The sequence below is a fragment of the Pelophylax lessonae genome, assembly GCF_965119305.1.
Source record: "Pelophylax lessonae genome assembly, chromosome: 1".
NCBI classification, from domain to species: domain Eukaryota; kingdom Metazoa; phylum Chordata; class Amphibia; order Anura; family Ranidae; genus Pelophylax; species Pelophylax lessonae.
Genome location: NC_138768.1, coordinates 412688797 through 412712407, shown reverse-complemented (window position 1 = coordinate 412712407; position 23611 = coordinate 412688797). Strand labels below are relative to the sequence as shown.

At 43.6% G+C, this 23611-nt stretch overlaps 1 protein-coding gene across 1 annotated transcript in view; it reads left to right on the top strand.

The window, feature by feature from the left end:
* CNTLN (centlein) overlaps positions 1-23611 on the top strand; it is a 712784-nt gene that overhangs the window by 522382 nt on the left and 166791 nt on the right. Inside the window, exon 17 of the mRNA XM_082272784.1 lies at positions 271-430. Within this exon, the coding sequence (XP_082128910.1) occupies positions 271-430 (160 nt within the window). The remainder of the gene's footprint in view (positions 1-270; positions 431-23611) is intronic.

Below are 23611 nucleotides of genomic sequence, written 5' to 3'. Positions count from 1 at the left end.
GCCAGAAGTTTTTTTTTCTGCCAAGTATCCTTCTCCTGTAGGGGGCGGTATAACCCAATGGTCAAGAATGACAAGAGCTGTGTCCGTCAATGAACATCAGAGAAATGGATTTTACGGTAAGTCAAAAATTCAATTTTATTTATTTTTTTAAAGAAATTTAACACAATTTTTTGAAACAAAACTTTTTTACTTGTAGTAGATTGCAATATATGTTAGTTTATCTGCAGTTTGGTCTATGTTTATTATCTGGAACTCTGTTTTGTATCCTAGCGATGTTGAAAGTGAATCATCTGAGAGTCTCGGGCATGTGATTGTACATACTAGTGATAAAACTTCAGATGAAACTGATGCTGTAGAAGGATGTAACGGTGATGAAGATCTTCAAGATGAATGCAAGAGAATGGGCAGGGGTAAAAAATATATTCACAGGGTAAGTACGTGCTCAGATTTTCCAACCAGCTACAGGTTGTGCTCACCTTTGCTTGCATGCTTACTAAATCCATTCATTTAGGGCTTGTTCACACCATGTGCAATGACTTCTACTTTCTGCACTGCATACATGCAGGGCACTGAAATGGAGTAGTACATTTAAAAACAATGATTTTCTGTGTGCCTTGTTCACATCACAACATTGCGCACAAGTTCAGTCCTTTGTAAAGGCAAAATGTATGCATTCTTATCCAACACACGTAGCTAAGTTTTTTTTTTTTTTTTTTACACTACAATCCTCTCTTTTAGGGAACTGGGAATGATGTACAGTAATATGACATGGCAAGTCGGAGCCCATTGTTTGCACTGGAAACTGTCCTACTTTGGAGATATGCTAATGTGAATGGAGCGAAAAGGACATAAGATTGCAAAATGCTTATCAATTGATAAACATTAAAATCAATGCCAACGCAAATAAATGCAATACGATACACCTAAAAATTCAAAACACAGTGCAGAAAAAATGCATGCAAATTCACATTACTACATATCAAGTGGTCACCCCAGTCTTGCCATCGAGCGCGCTCAGACCTCAGCTCCGCGCTAGGTTAGCCGTGACATATCCCCACTGTACGGGGGCTGGCCTGCGAGTTAAATGCCTCGCGAGGTCGCATACGACCGGGTCTCGGCATGAGTCGCAGCGTTTCTCCTGGCCGATAGCCCTCCATTTCGATAGCGAGGGGTTTTGTCTGGAGTGGTACCCGCCTGGTTCCTGGTATGGTGAGTAGCTGTCCCCCCCCTATCTCCCTGGAGGGTTTTGGGGCGGATGTGGGCCCTTAATTGGGACGGTCGGACCCCCAGATCCCACTCCTTCCCGTCAGGCACCCCCCTTTTATCTTTCCCCCATAGCCCCCTCCACTTATGCTGGGGCTGTGTGGGTGGTCTGGTCCACCTCTTGGGGTGGGGGCAGGGTGCTATGCTGGCGATGGGGGCTGGGGGGGTGCGCTGCCAGCGACCGGACAAGCCGCTGTGTGGGGGGTTTGTACCTGGTGGGGGCTCCTGTCAGGGCCCCCCATCCAGCCTGGGTCTGTCCTTGAGGGCTAGGGATTCCTCCTAGGTCCCTGGCAGCCTCGTGGTGCCGCCATTTTGCTGTGGTGTGTGTGTTTCTATGCATGACAGCCATGTTTGTGTAGACCAGCGGCCATTTTGCGGTGGTTTGCTATTGAAAATAGCGGCGGCCATGACAGTGGAACCCTGTGGGCTGTGATTTTGGCAGTGGGAGCCCCACCTCAACCCCCTGGTACTGACTTCTGGATCTTTATTTTCTTGTTTTCTGATCGCTGCATGTAGAGTGCAGATTATCTTAGTGGCTGCAGGTGCCTGTTTCTGCTGGGTGGTGAGTCTGGTGGGGTTCTCTTCCTCTCTGCTGAGTATCATTTGGTGCTTTGTGCCTGGTGACCGGGTGGTCCTGCCAGCACGGTGGGGGTTGTCCCTTTGCAGTGCTTTACACTTTTTGTGGGGTCCCATGGAGTTTTTGGAGCACATCTCCCCACCTGACCTCCTCTCTGAGACTGCGGGGCCCTTCGGGTCCCTACCATCCATCGCTGCCCGACAGCAGTCCTAGAGTCCTTTTTCCTTCCCCCCCCTCCTATTTTGACAGAATTGTCGCTAAAGAGTGGGGAAGACCAAAGTGTCCCCTTGGGGTCCCTAAGCGATTTACTAGGTGTTACCCCTATGAGGGGTCCCTTATTAAGAAGTGGACTGTTCTACTGGTGGACCCTCCAGTTTTCAGACCAAGGCAACCATGATTCCGGTTGAAGAGTCCCCGGCCTTTAAGGATCCAGCTGATAGGAAGATGGAGGCTGTGGCCAGCAAAATGTACACACTGGCTGATTTGGCACTAAGGTCGCTATTTACCATTGCCCTTGTATCACAAACTCGGACCGAGTGGGCTAAACTTTTACGCCGTGACCTGGAGGGAGAACAGCTCCCCCTACCTTTGCTGAGCTGGCAGACCAGCTGGTCCAGGTGCTGCAGTTTATCTGTGATGCCTCCTTTCAATGTGGCTCCCCTAGTGGCTCGGCTCTCTATTTCGGCAGTGGTCCTTTGGCTCAAATTCTGGTCTGCATACCAGACCTCTAAAAAGGCCTTGACTGATCTCCCCTTTCAAGGGGACTGCTTGTTTGGGGCTACCTTGGATGACATCATTAAAGGTCTCACAGGGGGAAAGAGTACTTTTCTTCCTCAAGCTACTAAGGACAAGAAACCTGCTCATAGACGTGGGCCCTCCTCGGCTCATAAGAAATTTTTTCGTCCCTCAGGATCGACTGACAAGGACTCTGAGCCTTTCAGAGCCTCCTATGGAGGATCCAAATGAACCTGGTCTGGCAAGTGGCCTTTTCCAGACCCGCGGACTAGGCTCCTTCAGCATGAAAGTGCGCCCTCACCCTTATCGGGGTGGGGGGATGTCATCATTGGTTTCCGTACCAGTGGACTTCCCTGGTACAAGACAAGTGGGTCCAAGAAGTAATTTGGTCCAGCTACAAGATCGAGTTTCACTCTTGTCCCCCGGCAAGGTTCTTTTCTTCCAACTTGCACCTGTCCTTGGACCGTTTACAGGGTCTGTTTGGGGCAGTACAAGACCTGTTGCTTCAAGGAGTGATTGTCCCAGTTCCAACTTCGGAAGTTTTTCAGGGTTTTTACTCAAACCTGTTTCCAATTCCTAGGAAGGAAGGCAATCCAATCCTGGACCACAAGGTGCTGAACTGCTTTGTGCGGGTGCAGAAGTTCAGGATGGAGTCCATTTGCACGATGGTGGCACCCTGTGTAATGTTATCGTGCGTTGGCACCCTAGTTTGTCAGGTCGCCATTTCGTTCAAACGCTGTCGCAAGCATCCATCTTGTGTTGCGAGCTTAATTGACAGTGTTGAAAACCAAATGGGTCATTCGTACCAGCCTTATCCCCCCAGCCTTTTGGCAGTGTTAATGACCCCCTGGGTCACTGAATGCCAGGTTCCTGCACAGCTGACATTTTTCACACCTTTAATATACACAAGCAGACTGACCGCACAGACATTCCGTCTCCTCGTCCTTAGAGTTAATTGGTAATCTGAACACAGCATATGGCTTCTAGGTCATTCGAAAATGACACAGTTAACTACAAAACTTCCTAACTTTATACACAAGCAAGATATGTCTCTAGAAACAATATATTTGAATGCCAGATAAAATACAGATCGAATTAAGATCAAACTTGAACACCTTCATGCCTAGGAAAGACAAGCTAGTGATCCGATGCCTTACAGGTCAGAGGTTATTCCGAGATAACCCATGTTTAGTGTCTAAAGATAGGATATTCAAAACCGGACCATAAAATATCGGTTTCAAGCATGTAACCGTTACATACTCAAGATATGAGTGCTTTTAATAATCTGTCAAACCGGGAGGTCCCTTAGCAGTTTATAGACTCAGAGCCTATTGGCCAAGTACTTCTGGTGACACCCCCTGGGGGGTCAGTGAAAAAGTGCAGGAACTGATCGAGAGCTCAGTTCTCATCTTACCATCAAAGCGAAAACACCACGCTGGAGGACCGATCATGTTCAGCTTCTGAAACTAAGGTAATACCAGGACCGTTTTCATGCAAGTATTTTCACCCTTTATCTCCATATTTCTAAATTGCTGTATTGTGTCTCTATTTCTTTGTAACCCATTTTTCTGTAAATATTTTTATTCGCACCAATTTTAACCTTTCTTATAATTAAACCTTATTTTGAAAAGTGTGGAAAAAATGGTGTAAAAACCAAAATGAACTGCGCAAAGTGGGTGATATTTGACAATATAGCACTAAAAAGTGCAAAATCTCTTAAAATAAATGAACAACTAATGAATATGTGATTGTGGGAATTTCTTCCTCACTGCGAGCAGCAATAAAAAAACGTGATATATGTGAACAAAATGGGTGAATATTGCGCTCAACAATATAGCTCACAAGAAAGTGCTCATGTGCATAATATGAAGCCGATATATGATCTATATGCTAAAACCATAAATAGCAACAACTGCAATAATGGATAAGAGCAAAGACCAGCTTACATAAATATTAAATATTTTAAATATTGTGAATAAATAAAGTCCTTAAGGTGCTCAATTCAAAGTGATATCTCAACAATGTGAATCAGCATAGACTTGGTGGAATTGATGGAAAGCCTTCACCTCAAAACCTTCACCCAGTGCTCGGATTAGGTACTTCTTACCAGAGGGATATGACCCCTTAATTACAGGGGATCATAATCAGCATTGATATCCATGGAAGCTCCAAGCCATCCTTAACACTGTCTCCTCATCAGCAAGAAAATATATAACCAGATGCTATAGGAAACTCCGGTAATAGGGACATCCAAATGTAAAATAGAAAGGAGAATCCAATAGTGTAATATGTCAATTTCAAGAAGATTTAATATTAAAATTGCACTTACTCCATTACACTTTGAAAAGAGCCTTCTATACAGATAACAACAATCGATGGGTTTGGTGGATGGAACGCCACTCCACGCCTGCGTTCTGCCAAACCGGAACTCTACGGTCTCACGCTCCCGACGCACGTTTCGTCAGGCCGCGCTGACGTCATCAGGGGATCATGTGACCGTACATTTCCTTACTTTATTTGGAAACTACACAGCTCCACAGCATCCAATCACGATGCTCTGGGGCACGAACCGCCCATTCTATCAAGATTGATAGGTTCTTCCCTTAATAAGGATGCCTTCCGGGGACATTTTGGAAGAAATTGTGGATAAAACCACACATCTTTATGGCTCTTCCGGCAAAGCGATCAGCTTGTTCAAAACCGCAGTATGCAATAAATTGCAAATTTAGCCAAAAGACTTCAAATTCCTAATGCAAAATTATATATATATGATGGGATGCTGTTTACAATGAGATAATAATATAAAATTATATTTTATTATGGTTCAAAATTTAAACATTTTTTATATAAAGTCTATCCTAAAATTTATTAAATCAAATAATACTAATACACTAAATTCTGTATACATTAACCACTTTACGACCGCGCGCGGTAATATTACTGCGGCAGTGTGGCACGATCCCGTCTGGTCACGTAGATCTACGTCATGCGCGATCTCGGCTCCCAGAGCGCTCTCCCGCGCGCCGTGGGTCCCGATTTCAATGGCATTCGGTAGGGAACCGATCAATCACCAGATACTGACCAATGATTTTTGGTCAGTGTCTGGCGATCGGTCCCAACCAATGGCAATCTGTCCCCTGTCTGTGTAATGTAAACACAGGCAGGGGAAGTGATGTCACTGTCCCTTCTGGAGTCCTTTCGGTTCCAGGAGAAGATAGAGAGACATCAAAAACGTGAGTTCCACCAAGCAGCACACTGACACACCTCACATAGGCACATTTAACCCCTTGATCACCTCTGATCACCCCCTGATAACCCCCAAACCCCTCACAGTGAACACTATATACAGTGGTATACAGATATTTTACTGATCACTGTATAAGTGTCACTTGTGAGCGTAGTTTGCGCCTGCGTTAGGCCCAAATAGGGTTAGGGCACCCGCCACCTATCCCCTAATAAAGTTTTAACCCCTTGATCAGCCCCAGTTAACCCCTTCACTACCTATTACTCTGTGCACTAAATACAGAATATAGGTAAATACTGATCACTGTATAAGTGTCACTAGTGACCCTAATTTGCGCTTGCGCTAAGCCCAGATAGGGTTAGGGCACCCGCCACCTATTCCCTAATAAACTTTTAACCCCTTGATCTTCCCCAGTTAACCCCTTCACTCCATATAACACAGTGCACTAATATATACAGTATATCAGATAACTACTGATCACTGTATTTAGTGTCACTTGTGACCCTAATTTGCGCTAAGCCCAAATAGGTTTAGGCCACCGGCCATCTATCCCCTATAAAGGTTTAACCCCTTGATCTCCTGCAGATAACCCCTTCACTTCATATCACACAGTGCACTAATATATACAGTATATCAGATAACTACTGATCACTGTATTTAGTGTCACTTGTGATCCTAATTTGCGCTTGCGCTAGACCCAAACAGGCTTAGGCCACCCGCCATCTATCCCCTATAAAGGTTTAACCCCTTGAACTCCCCCAGTTAACCCCTTCACTGCCCTGTCACAGTGTTCACTATATACAGTGATTACCGATCACTGTATTAGCGTCACGGGTGACACAACTTAAGCTAGCTAGTTAGCGTCAGGGTCCCACTACACCATCGTTACTTAGCGTCAGTTAGAGTCAAGTACACTAACACACATACACACACACACACCTCCATTACCAGTATAGTGTTTGAACAGATCAATATCTGATCTGATCAGAACTATACTAGCGTCCCCATAATTTAGTGTTCCCCAAACGCAGTGTTTGCACAATCAGCACTGATTCCTGCTAGCACCTGCGTTTAGCCCCCTTGCCCAGACCACCTTACCCAGGCAAGTGTAGTAATCAATAGATTACTGACACTTCCAAAAAACACATCACACAAAACCGCTGCGTTAGCAGAGTCAGGCCTGATCTCTGTAAGCACTAGCAGTTTTTCTTTGTAGCGACCAAATAGTCCTCGACAACCAGGTGCTTTTATTACCTAGTAGTCGCACTACTGTACCGGTAAATTTAGTTACTAAAATGACAAAACGTGTGTACAGTGATGAAGCTATATATAGTATAATGACCATGTCAGGTGAGAGCGATGGGGAAGCCTCACTGTCAGAATCAGGGTCAATATACGAACCAGATGACAGCAGCGGCTCCCTGATAGATAGCTCCGACAGAGGGGTCCCTGCCAGGGTCAGGCGTACCCGACCCCATTCTGGAGTTGCTGACTTGCAAGAACCGGGGGTTTCTCGTATGCAGCAGAGTGCCAGTACTAGTGCCACTCACACTTCTCGTGATCTGGCAAGCACGAGCGGCCTAGTACACGCTGGACCTTCAACCAGCACTGCAGTATCACCTGGTGACGTGGCGAGTCACCTAAGTGCAGTTGAAGCTGGTGCGGTGGCTAGCACGAGTAGTGGCCCGCAGCTACCGCGTATCCGAAGACAGGCCCGTAGAGCCCATAGTGTCCTCCCTGAAGCGCTGGCATATCCTAATTGGCAGCCCACAGATTCCACAGCGCCAGTACTTCCCCCATTCACCGCCCAACCCGGAATCCAAGTGGAAACAGCTGGTTTTAATCCCATAAACTTTTTTGAGCTGTTTTTCACTGAAGATCTTTTCAGATCTATTGTGCACCAATCAAATTTGTACGCTCAACAATTCATCGCCGCCAACCCAAATTCACCCCTTGCCAGACCATTCGCCTGGAATCCTATTACGATTCAGGAGTTTAAAACCTTTCTGCTCCTTTCCTTCAACACGGGCATTACAAAAAAGAATGAATTGCGGTTATATTGGTCCACTGACCCAATTCATCAAATGTACGTGTTCTCTGCTGCTATGTCCAGGGCTCCATACGAACAAATATTTTGGTTCATGCATTTCAACGACAATGAACTCTGTCGTCCTCGGGGAGACCCTGAATATGATCGGCTCCACAAAATTCGGCCCCTCGTAGACCACTTCAATCAGCGGTTCGCAGCCTTGTTTACCCCCCAACAAAATGTCTGCGTTGACGAGTCCCTGATTAAGTTTACTGGTCGCCTTGCTATCAAACAGTACCTCCCCAGCAAGCGTGCCAGATACGGGGTCAAGTTGTATAAGCTCTGTGACAGGGCCACAGGCTATACAGTTAATTTCCGTGTCTACGAGGGAAAAGATAGCACTGTGGAGCCCCCCGATTGCCCAGACTACATAGGGAGCAGCGGCAAGATAGTTTGGGACTTGGTGTCACCCTTATTCGGAAAGGGGTACCATTTGTACGTGGACAACTTCTATACAAGCGTGCCACTTTTTAGACACCTCTTTCAATTGCAAATTGGCGCTTGTGGCACCGTGCGATCTAATCGCCGGGGCTTCCCCCAATGGCTAGTAAATGCCCCACTGAGCTCGGGGGAGAGAGCCTGCTTGAGGTGCAATGAATTGCTTGCAGTGAAGTGGAGGGACAAACGAAACGTTTACGTGCTGTCCTCCATTCACCCAGACACGGCAGTCCAAATTACTACGGTCTCCGGTGTTGTTGTTGAGAAACCCCTCTGTGTCCACGACTATAACCGTAAAATGGGAGGGGTGGACTTCAACGACCAGATGATGGGACCGTACTTAATTGCCCGTAAGGCCAGACGCTGGTACAAAAAAGTGTCTGTATACCTATTTCAATTGGCTGTTTACAACGCTTTTGTCTTATACAAAGCGTCTGCTGGAACATTATCCTTCTTTCAATTCCAAGAAGAGATAATCAGAGCCCTTCTGTATCCAGGTGGTGCTCCTGCCCCAATTCACCAACCAGATGCAGTGAGCCGGCTGCATGAGAGGCATTTTCCGCAATTCCTCCCGAGTACCCCTACCAAACGATACCCCCAAAAAAGATGCCGTGTCTGCAGCAAGCGCGGATTTAGGCGTGACACCCGGAATTATTGTCCCGACTGTCCTGACCAACCTGGTCTTTGCAAAGGTGACTGTTTCCGTCGCTACCACACACTAGTGGATTATTAGCGTAGGGTACAGCACGGCACAGTTTAGGGCACATTTACACAGGGTCTCAAAAGATGTTCGATGGCTATCGTCATTTTGAGAGACCCGAACCTGGAACTCGACGTTTGAAGAAAAAAAAAAAAATACATAAAAGCCAAAAATAGTTGTCGTCTCAGTCATTTTTTATGTTCTTCTACACTTCCTATGTACTTTTAATGTACTTTGTTTGTTTTTCATTCTTTTGTGATCTGTTTCTCTTGCAGGTACTCGTCGGCTACCACGCATTGATTTTATATATTCTGACACAAACAGTGTTTGCGCTCAGCATATATGGATACCTTTGCTGATAGCAGCTGTGGTGATTTTCTGATTTCAGCACTGCAGTTAAAATCCTATTTTGGTATACGTGGATAGTGTCGTGTATACCCATCATTAAATTCAGTGGGTGGTTGTTTGGGCGGTTAATGATGAGTAATACTACGCATTATTCCTGTGCTGATTTCTGATAGGTTCTCTTTTTTTTCGTTCAGCCCACAGGCTGCATGAAAAAAAAAAAACCTATATCCCAAACAAGGACCAGCAATGTACTGGTACGTTGCTGGGCTTTGAGTGGTTATACCAGGATGATGCCTGCAGATTTAGGCATCATCTTGGTATCATTTTTACAGCCAGCGGTCGGCTTACATGTAAAAGCAATCCTAGCGGATAATTGGCCGCTAGACTGCTTTTACATGCAGTGGGAGGGGCCTCCCCCACCGCCGCCTTCCGTGGTTTTTCTCGGGCTCTCCTGTCCCACCGGTTAACCCGAGAGTGCAGCCGGTGGTTCAATTATCTAACCATAGAGCTGATTGGAGATGAGAATGGCTCCAATCATCTCTATGGCCTAAGATACCGGAAGCTACGAGCATTTCATGACTTCTGTTTTGCCAGAAATAAACAGCGCCATTGGGAAATTGGGAAAGTATTTTATCACAACAATTTTGGTGTGGTCAGATGCGTTAAGGTCAGAGGAAAGATCTAGAGTCTAAAAGACCCCAATTGTTTTTAAGAAGAGTACCTGTCACTACAGATTGCTATCATAGGGGAAATTTAAATTCACCGTGATAACAATAAAAATGATTAAAGAAAAAAAAAATGAAAGAAAAGGTGTCAAAATAACATAAGAAAGCAAATTAAAAAAAAAAAAAAATCAAGCCCCCCTGTCCCCCCGTGCTTGCGCGCAAATGCGCACACAAGCGTTGGTCTAGTGTCATATGTAAACCGCAATTGCAGCATGCATGTGAGGTATCGCCGCAAACGCCAGGTCAAGGGCAGTAATTCTTGCGGTAGACCTCCTCTGTAAGTCCAAAGTGGTAACCTGTAAAGACTTTTAAAGGCTTTTAAAACCGTACGTAGTTTGTTGCCGCGGCACGGGCATGCGCAATTTTTTAAAGCATGTCATGTTAGGTGTCTATGAACTCGGCATAAGATCATCTTTTAAATTTTACCAAACAATTTGGAATTATATAGTGTATTTCTGCATTAAATATAAAAAAAGTGTTTTTTTACGCAAAAATTGCGTTTGGAAAATGTGTGCGCAAATACCGTGTGACAAAAAAAATTGCAACATCCACCATTTTGTTCTGTAGGGCCTCTGCTTTAAAAAAAATATATATAATGTTTGGGGGTTCAAAGTAATTTTCTTGTGAAAAAAAAATATTTTTTCATGTAAACAAAAACTCACAGAAAAGGCTTGGTTTTCAAGTGGTTAGAAGAGTGGGTGATGTGTTGCTAAAATTGAGCATAAAATGCCAGGACTGTTCAAACACCCCCCAAATGACCCCTTTTTGGAAAGTAGACACCCAAAGCTATTTGCTGAGAGGCATATTGAGTCCATGGAGTATTTTACATTTTGCCCTAAGTTTCAGGAAAATGACAATTTGTTTTTTTTTTTTACACAAAGTTGTCACCAAATAATATATTGCTCACGCATGCCATGGGTATATGTGAAATGACACCCCAAAATACATTCTGCTGCTTCTCCTGAGTACAGGGATACCCCATGTGTGAGACTTTTTGGCAGTCTAGCCACGTACAGGACCCGGAAAACCAATGCGCACCTTTTGGCTTTCTAAGGGCGTAAATTGTTGATCTCACTCCTTACTACCTATCACACTTTTGAAGGCCATGAAATGCCAAGATGGCACAAAACCCCCCCCAAATGACCCCATTTTGCAAAGTAGACACTCCAAGCTATTAGCTGAGAGGCATGATGAGTCCATGGAATAGTTTATATTTTGCCACAAATTTCAGGAAAATTATTATTTTTTTTTTTTTTTACACAAAGTTGTCAGTAAATGATATAATGCTCACACATGCCATGGGTATATGTGAAATGACACCCCAAAATACATCCTGCTGCTTCTCCTGAGTACAAGGATACCCCATGTGTGAGACTTTTTTGCAATCTAGCCGCGTACAAGACCCGGAAAACCACTCCCCACCTTCAGGCTTTCTAAGGGCGTAAATTGTTGATCTCACTCCTTACCCTTACTACCTATCACAATTTTGAAGGCCATGAAATGCCAAGATGGCACAAAACCCCCCCCCAAATGACCCCATTTTGCAAAGTAGACACTCCAATCTATTTGCTGAGAGGCATGGTGAGTATTTTGCATCTCTCATTTTTTTTGGAAAATGAAGAAAAAACAGGAAAATGCATTTTTTTCCTCTTTTTTCAATTTCCAAAACTTTGTGACAAAAAGTGAGATCTGCAAAACACTCAACATACCTCTCTGCAAATAGCTTAGGGTGTCTACTTTCCGAAAAGGGGTCATTGGGGGGGGGGTTGTACTGTCTTGGCATTTCATGGCCTCCAAAACTGTGATATGTAGTCAGGAGTGAAATCAACAATTTACGCCCTTGGAAAGCCTGAAAGTGGTGATTGATTTTCGGGGGCCTTTACTCGGCTAGACTGCAAAAAAGTCTCACACATGGGGTATCCCTGTACTCAGGAGAAGCAGCAGAATGTATTTTGGGGTGTCATTTCACATATACCCATGGCATGTGTGAGCAATATATCATTTAGTGACAACTTTGTGTAAAAAAAAACAAAAAAAAAAATAATAATAATATATTTCCCGGAACTTGTGGCAAAATATTCCATGGACTCACCATGCCTCTCAGCAAATAGATTGGGGTGTCTACTTTGCAAAATGGGGTTTTGTGCTATCTTGAAATTTCAGGGCCTCCGATACTGTGATGGGTAGTCAGGAGTAAAATCAAAAATTTACGCCATCAGAAAACCTAAAGATGGAGATTGATTTTCGGGGTCCCGTACACAGCTAGGCTCTCAAAAAGTCTCACATATGTTGTATCCCTGTACTCAGGAGAAGTAGCAGAATATATTTTGGGGTGTAATTACACATATACCCATGGCATGTGTGAGCAATATATCATTTCAATGACAACTTTGTGTAAAAAAAATATATATATTTTTTTTAGTCATTTTTCAAACACCTGTGACAAAAAAATGTAATATTCAATGAGCTCAACATGCCTCTCAGAACATTCCTTAGGAAGTCTACTTTCCAAAAAGTGGTAATTTGGGGGGGTCTTGTACTGCCCTGCCATTTTAGCACTTCATGAAATGAGATAGGCAGTCAGAAATTAAAGCTGCGTAAAATTCCAGTATTTACACCATAGTTTGTAGACGCTATAACTTTTGCGCAAACCAATAAACATACACTCATTGAATTTTTTTTTGTCAAAGACATGTAGCTAAATATATTTTGGCCCAAAAAAATTACATAAATTGAGTATATTGAATATTTTTTAAAAGACAAAGTTGAAAATGTCATTTTTTTGCAAAATTTTCGCTCTTTTTTTATTAATATCGCAAAAAATAAAAAGCGCAGAGGTGATCAAATACCACCAAAAGAAAGCTCTGTTTGTGGGAAAAAAAGGACGTAAATTTTGTTTGGGTACCACATTGCATGACCGCACAATTGTCAGTTAAAGTCGCACAGTGCCGAAGCACAAAAAGTGGCCTGGACGTAAGACAGCAAAATGCTCCGGTGGTAAAGTGGTTAATTTCAACATCCCTAAAATTTAGTATTACATTTTTTAAAAATGTATTTTTTAAAATTTACTTTAAACTTTAAATTTTAATTGGCAGGTTAAAATGATGATGTGAGTCCATTAAAATTTGAATAATTAAAAGTTAGAAATAAAACAATTCAAATCAATATCTATATTCATACCTAATGGCTGTATAGTATTCATTTTGTAGATCCATTGGGTCTCATTCTTAGAGACTTTTTGGGTCATATTGCCCCCTCTCCAGTGATTGTCAACTTTGTCTATACCACAAAAGGACATCCACGAAGGGTCCTTATTGTGGTACAAACGGAAATGGTTAGAGAGGCTATGTTTCGGAAAGCCTCGCTTCACATTTCCGACATGCTCATTGATCCTGACGGACAGTTGGCGGGTTGTCCTACCTATGTACTGTAACCCACAAGGACAACTTATTAGGTAGGTTACATGTGTGGATCTACATGAAATAAGCCTATTGATTTTGAATTTTTGCCCTGTGACTTTGGATTGAAAAGTGGTAATTTTCCTAGGGTTTTTCTTTGTCATTTGGCAGGCATTGCATTTACCACATGGAAAGAAACCTTTTACATCCAAAAAAGTTGGTTTTCTTTTTGGGGGATCAGGTTTGTTAGGGGCCAACATATGTCTTAAATTGGGGGCCTTTTGGTATATGAAACGCGTTTTTTCAGGTAAAATTTTATTCAAAGTTTTATCTTTCATTAAAATGGGCCAATATTTCTTCACAATAGTTTCAACTTGTTTATAATTCCTATTAAAATCTGTTAAAAAAGCTAACTCACCCTTATTGTCTGTGTCTTTATTCTTTGTTTTCAATAATTCACTCCTTGGCATCTGATGTATTAAATCTCTTGTTTTTATAACCTCTTCAAGTTTGTATCCCTTTTCAACAAACCTTGATGTTAAGAGATTTGATTGGGCAAGATAATCTTCATCATTTTTACAATTGCGCTTTATGCGCATATATTGTCCTTTTTGGTATAGCGCCCAACCATTTGGGGTGGTGACAGCTTCTGGTGGGAATATAGCTATTTCTATCAGTTTCTTTAAAATAGCTCATTGTAGAAATGGACCCACCTTGTTTCACCAAAGTCAGGTCCAAGAAATTTACTGACGTCTTATCCCATGTGGCCGTAAAGACCAGACCATACTGATTCCTATTGATTTTATCAAGGAATTGTTTCAAGGAATCTTCTGATCCGTTCCATACTATTAGCAGATCGTCAATAAATCTCTTATATAGGACCAGAGAGGGATTCATATTCTCAAAGATCTCTTGTTCTTCCCATTGTCCAAGGAGGATATTTGCTGCACTCGGGGCATATTTGGCGCCCATTGCCACGCCTCTGACTTGATTGTAATAACAACCGTCGTGCCAAAAGTAGTTATTTTCCATAACTAAACTTAGGGCGTCACAGATAAACTTTTTTTGGCATGGTTTTATATTGGTTTTAGTATTTAAGGCAGCAATAGTAGTGTTTAGTACATTGTTTTCTTTTAAACAGGTGTACAAAGATTCAATGTCAATTGTCACCAAAAACGTATTAGGTTGTACTTCCACTTCCTCTAATAAATTAAGTGCTTGCTGTCTTTAATATGAGACAGGTAAAGCGGTACTATCGGCTGCAGAAAGTGGTCCACATATTCCCCTATGCGGGAAAATATGGAATCTATTCCACTTATTATAGGCCTCCCAGGGGGGCTTTGTTTTATTTTTATGGACTTTTGGCAGCTGATAAATTGTGGGTAGTCGTGGTGCTTTGGGTACAAGATATTGTGCCTCCTTTTTTGTTAGAATACCCTTCTCTTTGGCCTTCTTCACCAATTTTTCTAGTCTCAATTTCAAACTCTTAGTGGGATTACTTCTCAATTTTTGTGGGTAACTTGATCGCCTACCAGCCTATCAAGTTCCTGCTTATAGTAATTTTTATTGAGAACCACTATTCTTCCCCCTTTATCAGCCCCTCTTATAACAATATCTTTACGGTTTTCTAATTATTTTAAACCTTTTTCCAATTCTCTCCTAGTGTATTGATTGTTGAATTTTATTTTTCTCACATCCTCTTCAACCATATTTTTAAAAACTTCCAAACAATGGTTGGAAGCTTTGGGTGGATTAAAAACAGACCGATTTCTCAATCCACTGTCCTGGTACTCTGTAATGTTATGCTTTTGACCAGAGGGCTTCTCTAAAAAATGTTTCTTAATTTTCAGCTTCCTGACATATTTTTCTATATCAATAAAAGTGTTGAACTTATCAACACTTTTGTCAGGAGCGAATTTTAAACCTAATTCCAGTATTTTTAATTCATCCTGTGTGAACTGGGCATCGCTGAAATTAAAAATCCCAGCCCCTAGGACTCTCTTTTTCTTTTGTTTCTTTCGTCCACCTCTACATCCTCTCCTCTGTTTTCTAACCTTCCTACTGGTGGGCCATTTCGTTGGGGTGTTACTACTTGTTGATATTGGGTATAAGTATTGTTGCCAATGGCTCTCTCTCTGCCAATGGTTCTCCTGGTTCCATTGCTGTTGAGGTCTCCCCCAATTTTGAGATCCCCGTTGCCAGGGTTGGCCTCTCCCACCCCCTCTGTGGCCACGTCCTGTTCCATTTGGGTGGTTGGAGCCTCTTCCTCTCCCTCTCTGACCCGGGGCGCCACTTCGCCCCCTCCTCTGAAAACCCCTCTGTGATTGGTTTTCAGGGGTATAAGCCAGGGGAGAGTAACTATTGTAGGTAGGTATATTGTATTGGGAGGAATTGTGATACTGAGGTCTATTGTACCTATTTTCTGGATTTACATATGGTCCATCATTGTCAAAATTGGGTGCCCCTCCAATAGGAGTGAAATTGGGATCAGTGAATCTTTCGATCTCTATCTCTCTCACTAATGGGGACTGTAAAGGGATATTGTTTGTATTATTGGCATTTGGTCCCACAGGGATATCCTGCCATTTGTATACTTTAGATTCTTTGTAATCCAATAAATCTCTCTGATATTTAGTAACTTTTTTATTTCTGGTGTCCTTATCAATTTTATCTAAGAATTTCTGGGTTGAGGTGATTTTTTCTTTAAAATCAGCATTATCTTTAAAAGGTTCTAAAATGGTTTTTAATTCACTAATTTTTTCTTCTAGTTTAGTCATTTTCACTTTTCTGCGTGATATTATAAGACTCAGCTACCTGGCTTCACTATGATTGAAAAAATTAAACCATTCCTTATTTAGGTCTGGATCTACCAAACCGTCATTGGGACCTAAATCCCAACGTAACCTCCTAGGTGTTATTTTCATTTTCAAGTATTGCTCTAAGGTGGCCAAATCCCACCATACACGGATTCTCAAGAACATTCTTAAGAGTTTTGACATTCTGTTCCATGTCTTTAGATACAGTACTTTGTAAATATCTGTAGTAGTCCGATCTTTCATAAAGTCAAATATATCCCTTGCTGCACGTACAACACAAGAGTGATAATATGGAAAAAATGGTGTAAAAAACAAAATGAACTGCGCAAAGTGGGTGATATTTGACAATATAGCACTAAAAAGTGCAAAATGTCTTAAAATAAATGAACAACTAATGAATATGTGATTGTGGGAATTTCTTCCTCACTGCGAGCAGCAATAAAAAACGTGAAAACGTGATATATGTGAACAAAATGGGTGAATATTGCGCTCAACAATATAGCTCACAAGAAAGTGCTCATGTGCATAATATGAAGCCGATATATGATCTATATGCTAAAACCATAAATAGCAACAACTGCAATAATGGATAAGAGCAAAGACCAGCTTACATAAATATTAAATATTGTGAATAAATAATTATCAGAGGGATATGACCCCTTAATTACAGGGAGTCATAATCAGCATTGATATCCATGGAAGCTCAAAGCCATCCTTAACGCTGTCTCCTCATCAGCAAGAAAATATATAACCAGATGCTATAGGAAACTCCGGTAATAGGGACATCCAAATGTAAAATAGAAAGGAGACTCCAATAGTGTAATATGTCAATTTCAAGAAGATTTAATATTAAAGTTGCACTTACTCCATTACACTTTGAAAAGCGCCTTCTATACAGATAACAACAATCGATGGGTTTGGTGGATGGAACGCCGCTCCACGCCTGCGTTCCGCCAAACCGGAACTCTACGGTCTCACGCTCCCGACACACGTTTCGTCAGGCCGTGCTGACGTCATCAGGGGATCATGTGACCGTACATTTCCTTACACTTTATATGGAGACTACACAGCTCCACAGAATCCTTATTAAGGGAAGAACCTATCAATCTTGATAGAATGGGCGGTTCATGCCCCGGAGGATCGTGATTGGATCCTGGAATTTATTTATTCACAATATTTATTCACGATATTTTAAAATATTTAATATTTATGTAAGCTGGTCTTTGCTCTTATCCATTATTGCAGTTGTTGCTATTTATGGTTTTAGCATATAGATCATATTTCGGCTTCATATTATGCACATGAGCACTTTCTTGTGAGCTATATTGTTGAGCGCAATATTCACCCATTTTGTTCACTTATTTTGAAAAGTGTTAACTTTGTCTCTAAGCTCTTAAGTGCAAACTGACCCAAAAGAACCTGCCTCCTGAAAGCGCGCTACTGTTTAGGCTAACCTATCTGAAACATTCTTGTCGGAGGTGACAGTGTGTGTTACAGACGGTTATTCTAAAGTCATAATTGATATTTGTACTGTTTAGGCTAACCTATCTGAAACATTCTTGTCGGAGGTGACAGTGTGTGTTACAGATGGTCATTCTAAAGTCATAATTGATATTTGTAAAATCACGAGCGTCCGCTGGGCTCATTCAAACGTAGCGGTGGTGGCAGAGAAAGGGTTAATCGTTTAATTAACCCGGTGACAATCGCTCTCAGTCTGCTGGCATCTAGATTGTAGTCCCGCAAGCTGGACAATCTGTGTGCTGGGTGCAGGGTGTGAGATTGCTTGGTCTTTGGTCACGAGGTGGATGAGAAGGCCAGGGGTCTGATACCCGCCACCGTCACACCCTGAATCGGGGATTTTCCTGCCTCTATCTACATCAAATGCTTACCTTCACATTCCAATATGTGCCAGTCACCAGCGCTTCCTCCGCTTTGCCGTGGGAGAGGAGCATTATCAGTTTGTGACATTACCCTTTGGTCTCGCCTCTGCTCCTTGGGTCTTCACAAAAGTTGTTAGCCCCAGTTCTAGCATTGTTACGCCAACGGGGGGTGGTGGTACTGGGCAACTTGGACGATCTACTTCTGCGAGCAGGGTCCCCCACTGCTCTGGTGGAAAACCTTGAAATCACCATATAAACTCGGAGGAGTTCGGCTGGATTCTGAATTTTCAGAAGTCTGCTCTGGTTCTGTCCACAAAGCTGGACTATATGGGTCTGACTCTGGACTCGGCCGTAGCCAGAGTGCTCCTTCCTCTGGACAAACTCCAGAAATTGCAGGCTGCAATTTGTCTCCTGCTGTCCAGCAGATGGTAATCCCTCCGGACTTGCATGCGGGTGCTGGGCCTGATGATGTCTACCTTCGACACGGTTCCGTTTGCACAATTCCATACGTGGTTTGATGCAGGTTTGCAAGCCAGCCACTTGGTGGTCGGTGCACACGTTCACAAAGTTCTATGAAGTGGATGTGTTGGTATCTGCGGATGCTTCTTTTGGCTGCAAGGTTTTGCAGGCTGCTCTTTAGAGGACTTGATCCTCTTTGAGGGTGTATTTTTTTCTGGTGGGCTCCAGTTATTTTGGTTCAGCTCCTGTTGCCTGGTTGGATACTGTTTGGCCTTGGGAATTGTTTTTGCTGTTCCCACACCTCATGTTTAACACTGCTTTAGGACATCCCAATGGTTATGAAGATCAGAAGCTATGTCCGTCAATGAACGAAAAGGGAAAATGGTATTTTCGACTTACTGTAAAATGCATTTCTCTGATGTTCATTGGCGGACACAGCACCCACCCCTCTGTGGAGTTGTAATTCTTCTGATACTGCTTGTAACAAAACTGAGTACCTATAGTAGAGAGGGGGAGTATACCCCCTGGGACTGCCCATAGGTGTAGCCAGATTCTTTTTTGGCCTAGTGTCCTACTTCTGTAGGGGGCAGTATAACCCAATTCTTATGAAGATCAGGAGCTGTGTCCATCAATGAACATCAGAGAAATTGATTTTACGGTGTCAAAATTCCCATTTTCTCTTTCGTTCATTGATGGATACAGCTCCATATCTTCTTTTGACCCTTGGGTTATGCTGCTTTCCATAGGAGTAAAACACTAGGTGGAAAAAAGTTTGGCAGTCCCAGGGGGTATATTCCCACTTCCTGCTCTAGCTCTTCAGTTTTTTCTGCCTAGTCAGGAGTAAGGACCTAGTTCCTTGCTGGGATCTCAGGTTCTGGCATTTTTTCCTTTTTAAAAGGATTTTTTTCTTTTTATTATTTTATTTTCCTGTGAGAACTACAATCAATTCAGTTCCTGTGAGAACTACCATCTATTGCCGGACTGGGCATCCTAGATACTTACGGTCTTCCGAGCCTGGCCAGCAAGTGTCCGCAGGGGTCAGCTCTGCGCTAGGTCGGCCACGACATAATCCCACTGGACAGGGACTGGCCGGCGAGTTAAACGCCTCACGAGGACGCATTGCCCTGGTCACGACCCCTTCCAAGATGGGGAAGTGGTCTGCACAGAGTGGTGCCCACCCTGTTCCATTATGTGGTAAGTAGTGTCCCACCTCTCCCTTTGTGGTCCCTCATGGTGGATGTGGGGCCCTCCCTGGGATAGTCAGACCCCCGGGTTCCCTTCCATTCCCCCCAGCCCCTCTAATAAACATGATGGGTCTTTTGGCACCAGCCTACTCGGACTTTCCCCCCTCCCCCTCCCTGGGCGAGGTAGGAGCTGGCTTTGCCACTTGCTCCAGTAATGGGGGTGGATGTGGTTGTTGCTGACCTGGCTGTCCGGATCGCACACGGGGGTCTTTTGAGCGGGTTCCCGATCCCCTGGGGGTTAGTGACAGGGGCAGAGATGTCCTTTGGGCTCCCTGCAGCTGTTATTGGGCTGGGGGGAGCAGATGCTTCATTATCTGCTGGTCCGTGCCCCACGTGACCAGATCAAGACGAAAATTTACACTGCGGCTTTGCGACCTACTTGCGGCTGTCCAAGTGCCCAATCAAGCTGTCCAAGTACCCCGAGCAAGCTGTCCGAGTGCCTTGACTAAGCTGTCTGAGCTGCTGATATAGCAGACGGTACTGCCGATGGATGTGCACCTCACGCGGCCGGATCAGGCCAAAAATTTAGGCTGCGGCTTTGCGGCCTACTTGCGACTGACGGAACTAGCTGTCCGAGCTGCTGATCAAGCTAACAGAGCTGCTGTTGGACTTGCAACTCACGTGGCCGGATCGCGCCCCAAATTTAGGCCGCGGCTTTGAGACCTACTTGCGGTTTGTTGTTCGAGCTGCTGACCAGGTTGATAGAGCTGCGGACAGGCATCCACCTCCCCTCCCCTCTCAAGCGGGAGGCATATGGTCTCCCTGGTGCCCCCTTGAACCAGACGGCGCCATGAGGGCACTGCATTTTTAGCGAAGGGGAAGCAGCTATTATTGTATGGGTAAGGGTACTCTGCCTGCGCATCTCCGCCATGGCAGGGCCCCCCTCTAGGGGGCTATGTCCTATTATGTCTTCTATGGGGGGCGACCCTTAGGTCTTATAGGTGGTCCTTTTGTGGACCTTTAGCCGACGTCTCTTTGCGGGACTGTAGTCGGCGACCTCCCCTGCTTGTTATATGCTAAGCTCACCCTGAGAACATAACGACTCTACTGAGTCTGCGTCCACGCACTTCGGGGATTGGCTGTGGTTCGGGCAATCAGGGTGTACTTGGCGACTGAGTCGTTCCAAAAAATTGGATTCCCTGTTTGTCCTTACAGATGGTTTCCGTAAGGGGCTGGCGGTATCTGCTGTGACCTTTTCCAATGGATCAGGCAGATGATGTGCAGGCCTCTTAGATTTAAGGTCAGGATCCTCCATTTCCTGTAAGGGCGTGTTCTACGAGGGCGCTTAGTGCCTCTTGGGCCTTCCATCATCCGGCGTCTGTGGTGCAGGTTTGCAGGCGGCCACCTGGTCGTACATGCACACTTTCACAAAATTTTATAAGGTAGATATGTTGGCATCGGTTGATGCCGCCTTTGGCCGCAAGGTTTTGCAGGCTGCTGTTGGAGAGGATTAGTCCTCTTTGTGGGTGACGATTTTTGCCAGATGAGCTCAAGTTATTTCCTGGTTGAGCTCCTGTTTTACCTGGTTGGCTACATTTTAGCCTTTGGGAAGTATGTTTATTACTTTGTTCTTCGCACCCCTCATGTTGGCAATGCTTTGGGATGTCCCAAGGGTCAAAAAAGATAGTGGAGGTGTGTCCATCAATGAACGAAAGGGAAAACTGGATTTTTGTCTTACTGTAAAATCCTTTTCTCTGATGTTCATTGACAGACACCGCACCTGCCCCTCTAATGAATTGGGGGGTTATGTTCCTCTGAAACTGCTTGTTACAAAACTGAAGAGCTAGAGCAGGAAGCGGGAGTATACCCTCTGGGACTGCCTTATGGACTTTTGTTCTGTCTAGTGTCCTACTCCTGTGGAGAGCAGCATAACCCAGGGGTCAAAGAAGATATAGAGCTGTGTCCGTCAATGAACATCAGCGAAAAGGATTTTACGGTAAGACAACAATTCCATTTTTTTTCTTGCTCCCAGAGTTGCATTTAAGTGCTATGTGTTGTGTTTACATTGTTATTGCACATGTGTGTTGAGAAAAAATGCAGTTAGATTTTTTTTTTGCAACACAGGGCAATATAGTGAACTATGCTCATTATCTAGCATTCTTTTTTAAAAACGCATCCCACTGCATCCAATGTGAATGGGCCTAATGGGTCGTTCACATGATTTGCAGTGACCTGCATTTTTCTGCGGTAGATACCCGCAAGGGTACAAATATCAATTGTTTTCTATGTGCCTGTTCACACTGCAATGCTGGTGTGATGTTGCTGTGCAGTGCTGGAAAATACGACGTCTGTATTGTTCCACGTTTCACCGGATGTCCCTGCATAGCAGCGCAAGGCACCAAACTGCTATCCAGTGACATGAATGAAAAGACAAGTTCCCTGCCGGAGCTGGAACTGCAGTAGCTTGCTAATAAAATGCTGTGTTTTACTGTGCAGGCTTGTATGAATAAAGCCTTAAACAAGACAAGCTGGTATTTCTCCGTGTTATGAATTACGTAAAGTGGATCACTATTAGCTTGACAGAATCTCCAAAATTGTTTAACCCCTTGAAGCCAGCACCTCCCAACCCTTCAAGGGGTTTAGAATAATGTGATGGGAGATAATTGGAAAGCTCCTGACTGCAAGCAGCGATTGGGAGCTTTCCATCAGCTGCCAGTAACTGTGTCGGGAGCGTGCTTTCAGCAAAGCTTTTTTTTGCACTGATGCACGCAAATACGTGGCTGCTCGGTGCCAAGGCCCACCCGCTGAGGGGCTGCATATTTGCGTGCGGCTGGTGCCAAGAGGTTACTATTTACCAGAAAAATGTGTCTTTGGATTAGTGGAGAAACCCAAAGACAATTTTTTTTTTAATACATTTTTCCTGCCAAATAAACAACATACTTTTTTGATTGTTTGGACTAATAAAGTAAACCTATAAGGAAAAGCAACATGCTGAGGCTGCTGTGGCTGACCATCTAAAGGAAATGGAAGTTGATTGAACATAATCTGCATTCTAATTTTGGATCAGGGGCTTAGTAGATATTGGGAGATTTTGAGGCCTTTTTGTTAGTATGGTAGCCAGGCAGATAGCTTTTTTAGTATGTAGATCAGCAATAGCAACCTCCCTTTTTATATGTGTACACAAATGCTTTGCTTTTAATTAAACTAAATGAATTGTTTTACAAGGTAAGGATGCAAATTTAGATTAAGTGTAGCACTCACCCGGATGGGCCAACCCAGGTGCCAGTTCCAGAGCACACTGAAATAATTTGGGGTCAGTCTAAAAGTGTCCTTTTGAAGATTTATTGCAGTACTTGAACACATGCAGGTAGAAGGATGAGTGTGCAAGATACTCCAAAACGCAGATTCTCAGGCAAAGGTCTTCAGTAGTGATGAGCCGATCACCCCCGGTTTGGTTCGCACCAGAACACCGCGAACAGGGGAAAAGTTTGCTGGAACATGCAAACTCCATTGAAGTCTATGGTACTCGAACATGAAAAATCAAAAGTCCTCATTTGAAAGGCAAGTTATTGCCCAAAAAAAGTGTATGGGGGTCTGGGTACTGCCCTGGGGGGACATGTACCAATGCAAAGTGTATTTTTAAAAACAATAGTTTTTACAGGAGCAGTGATTTTATTGATGCTTAAAGTGAAAAAAAATGAAAAATTTCCTTTAAATATCGTGGCTGTAATGTATTGTCGGCTTCTGGCAATACA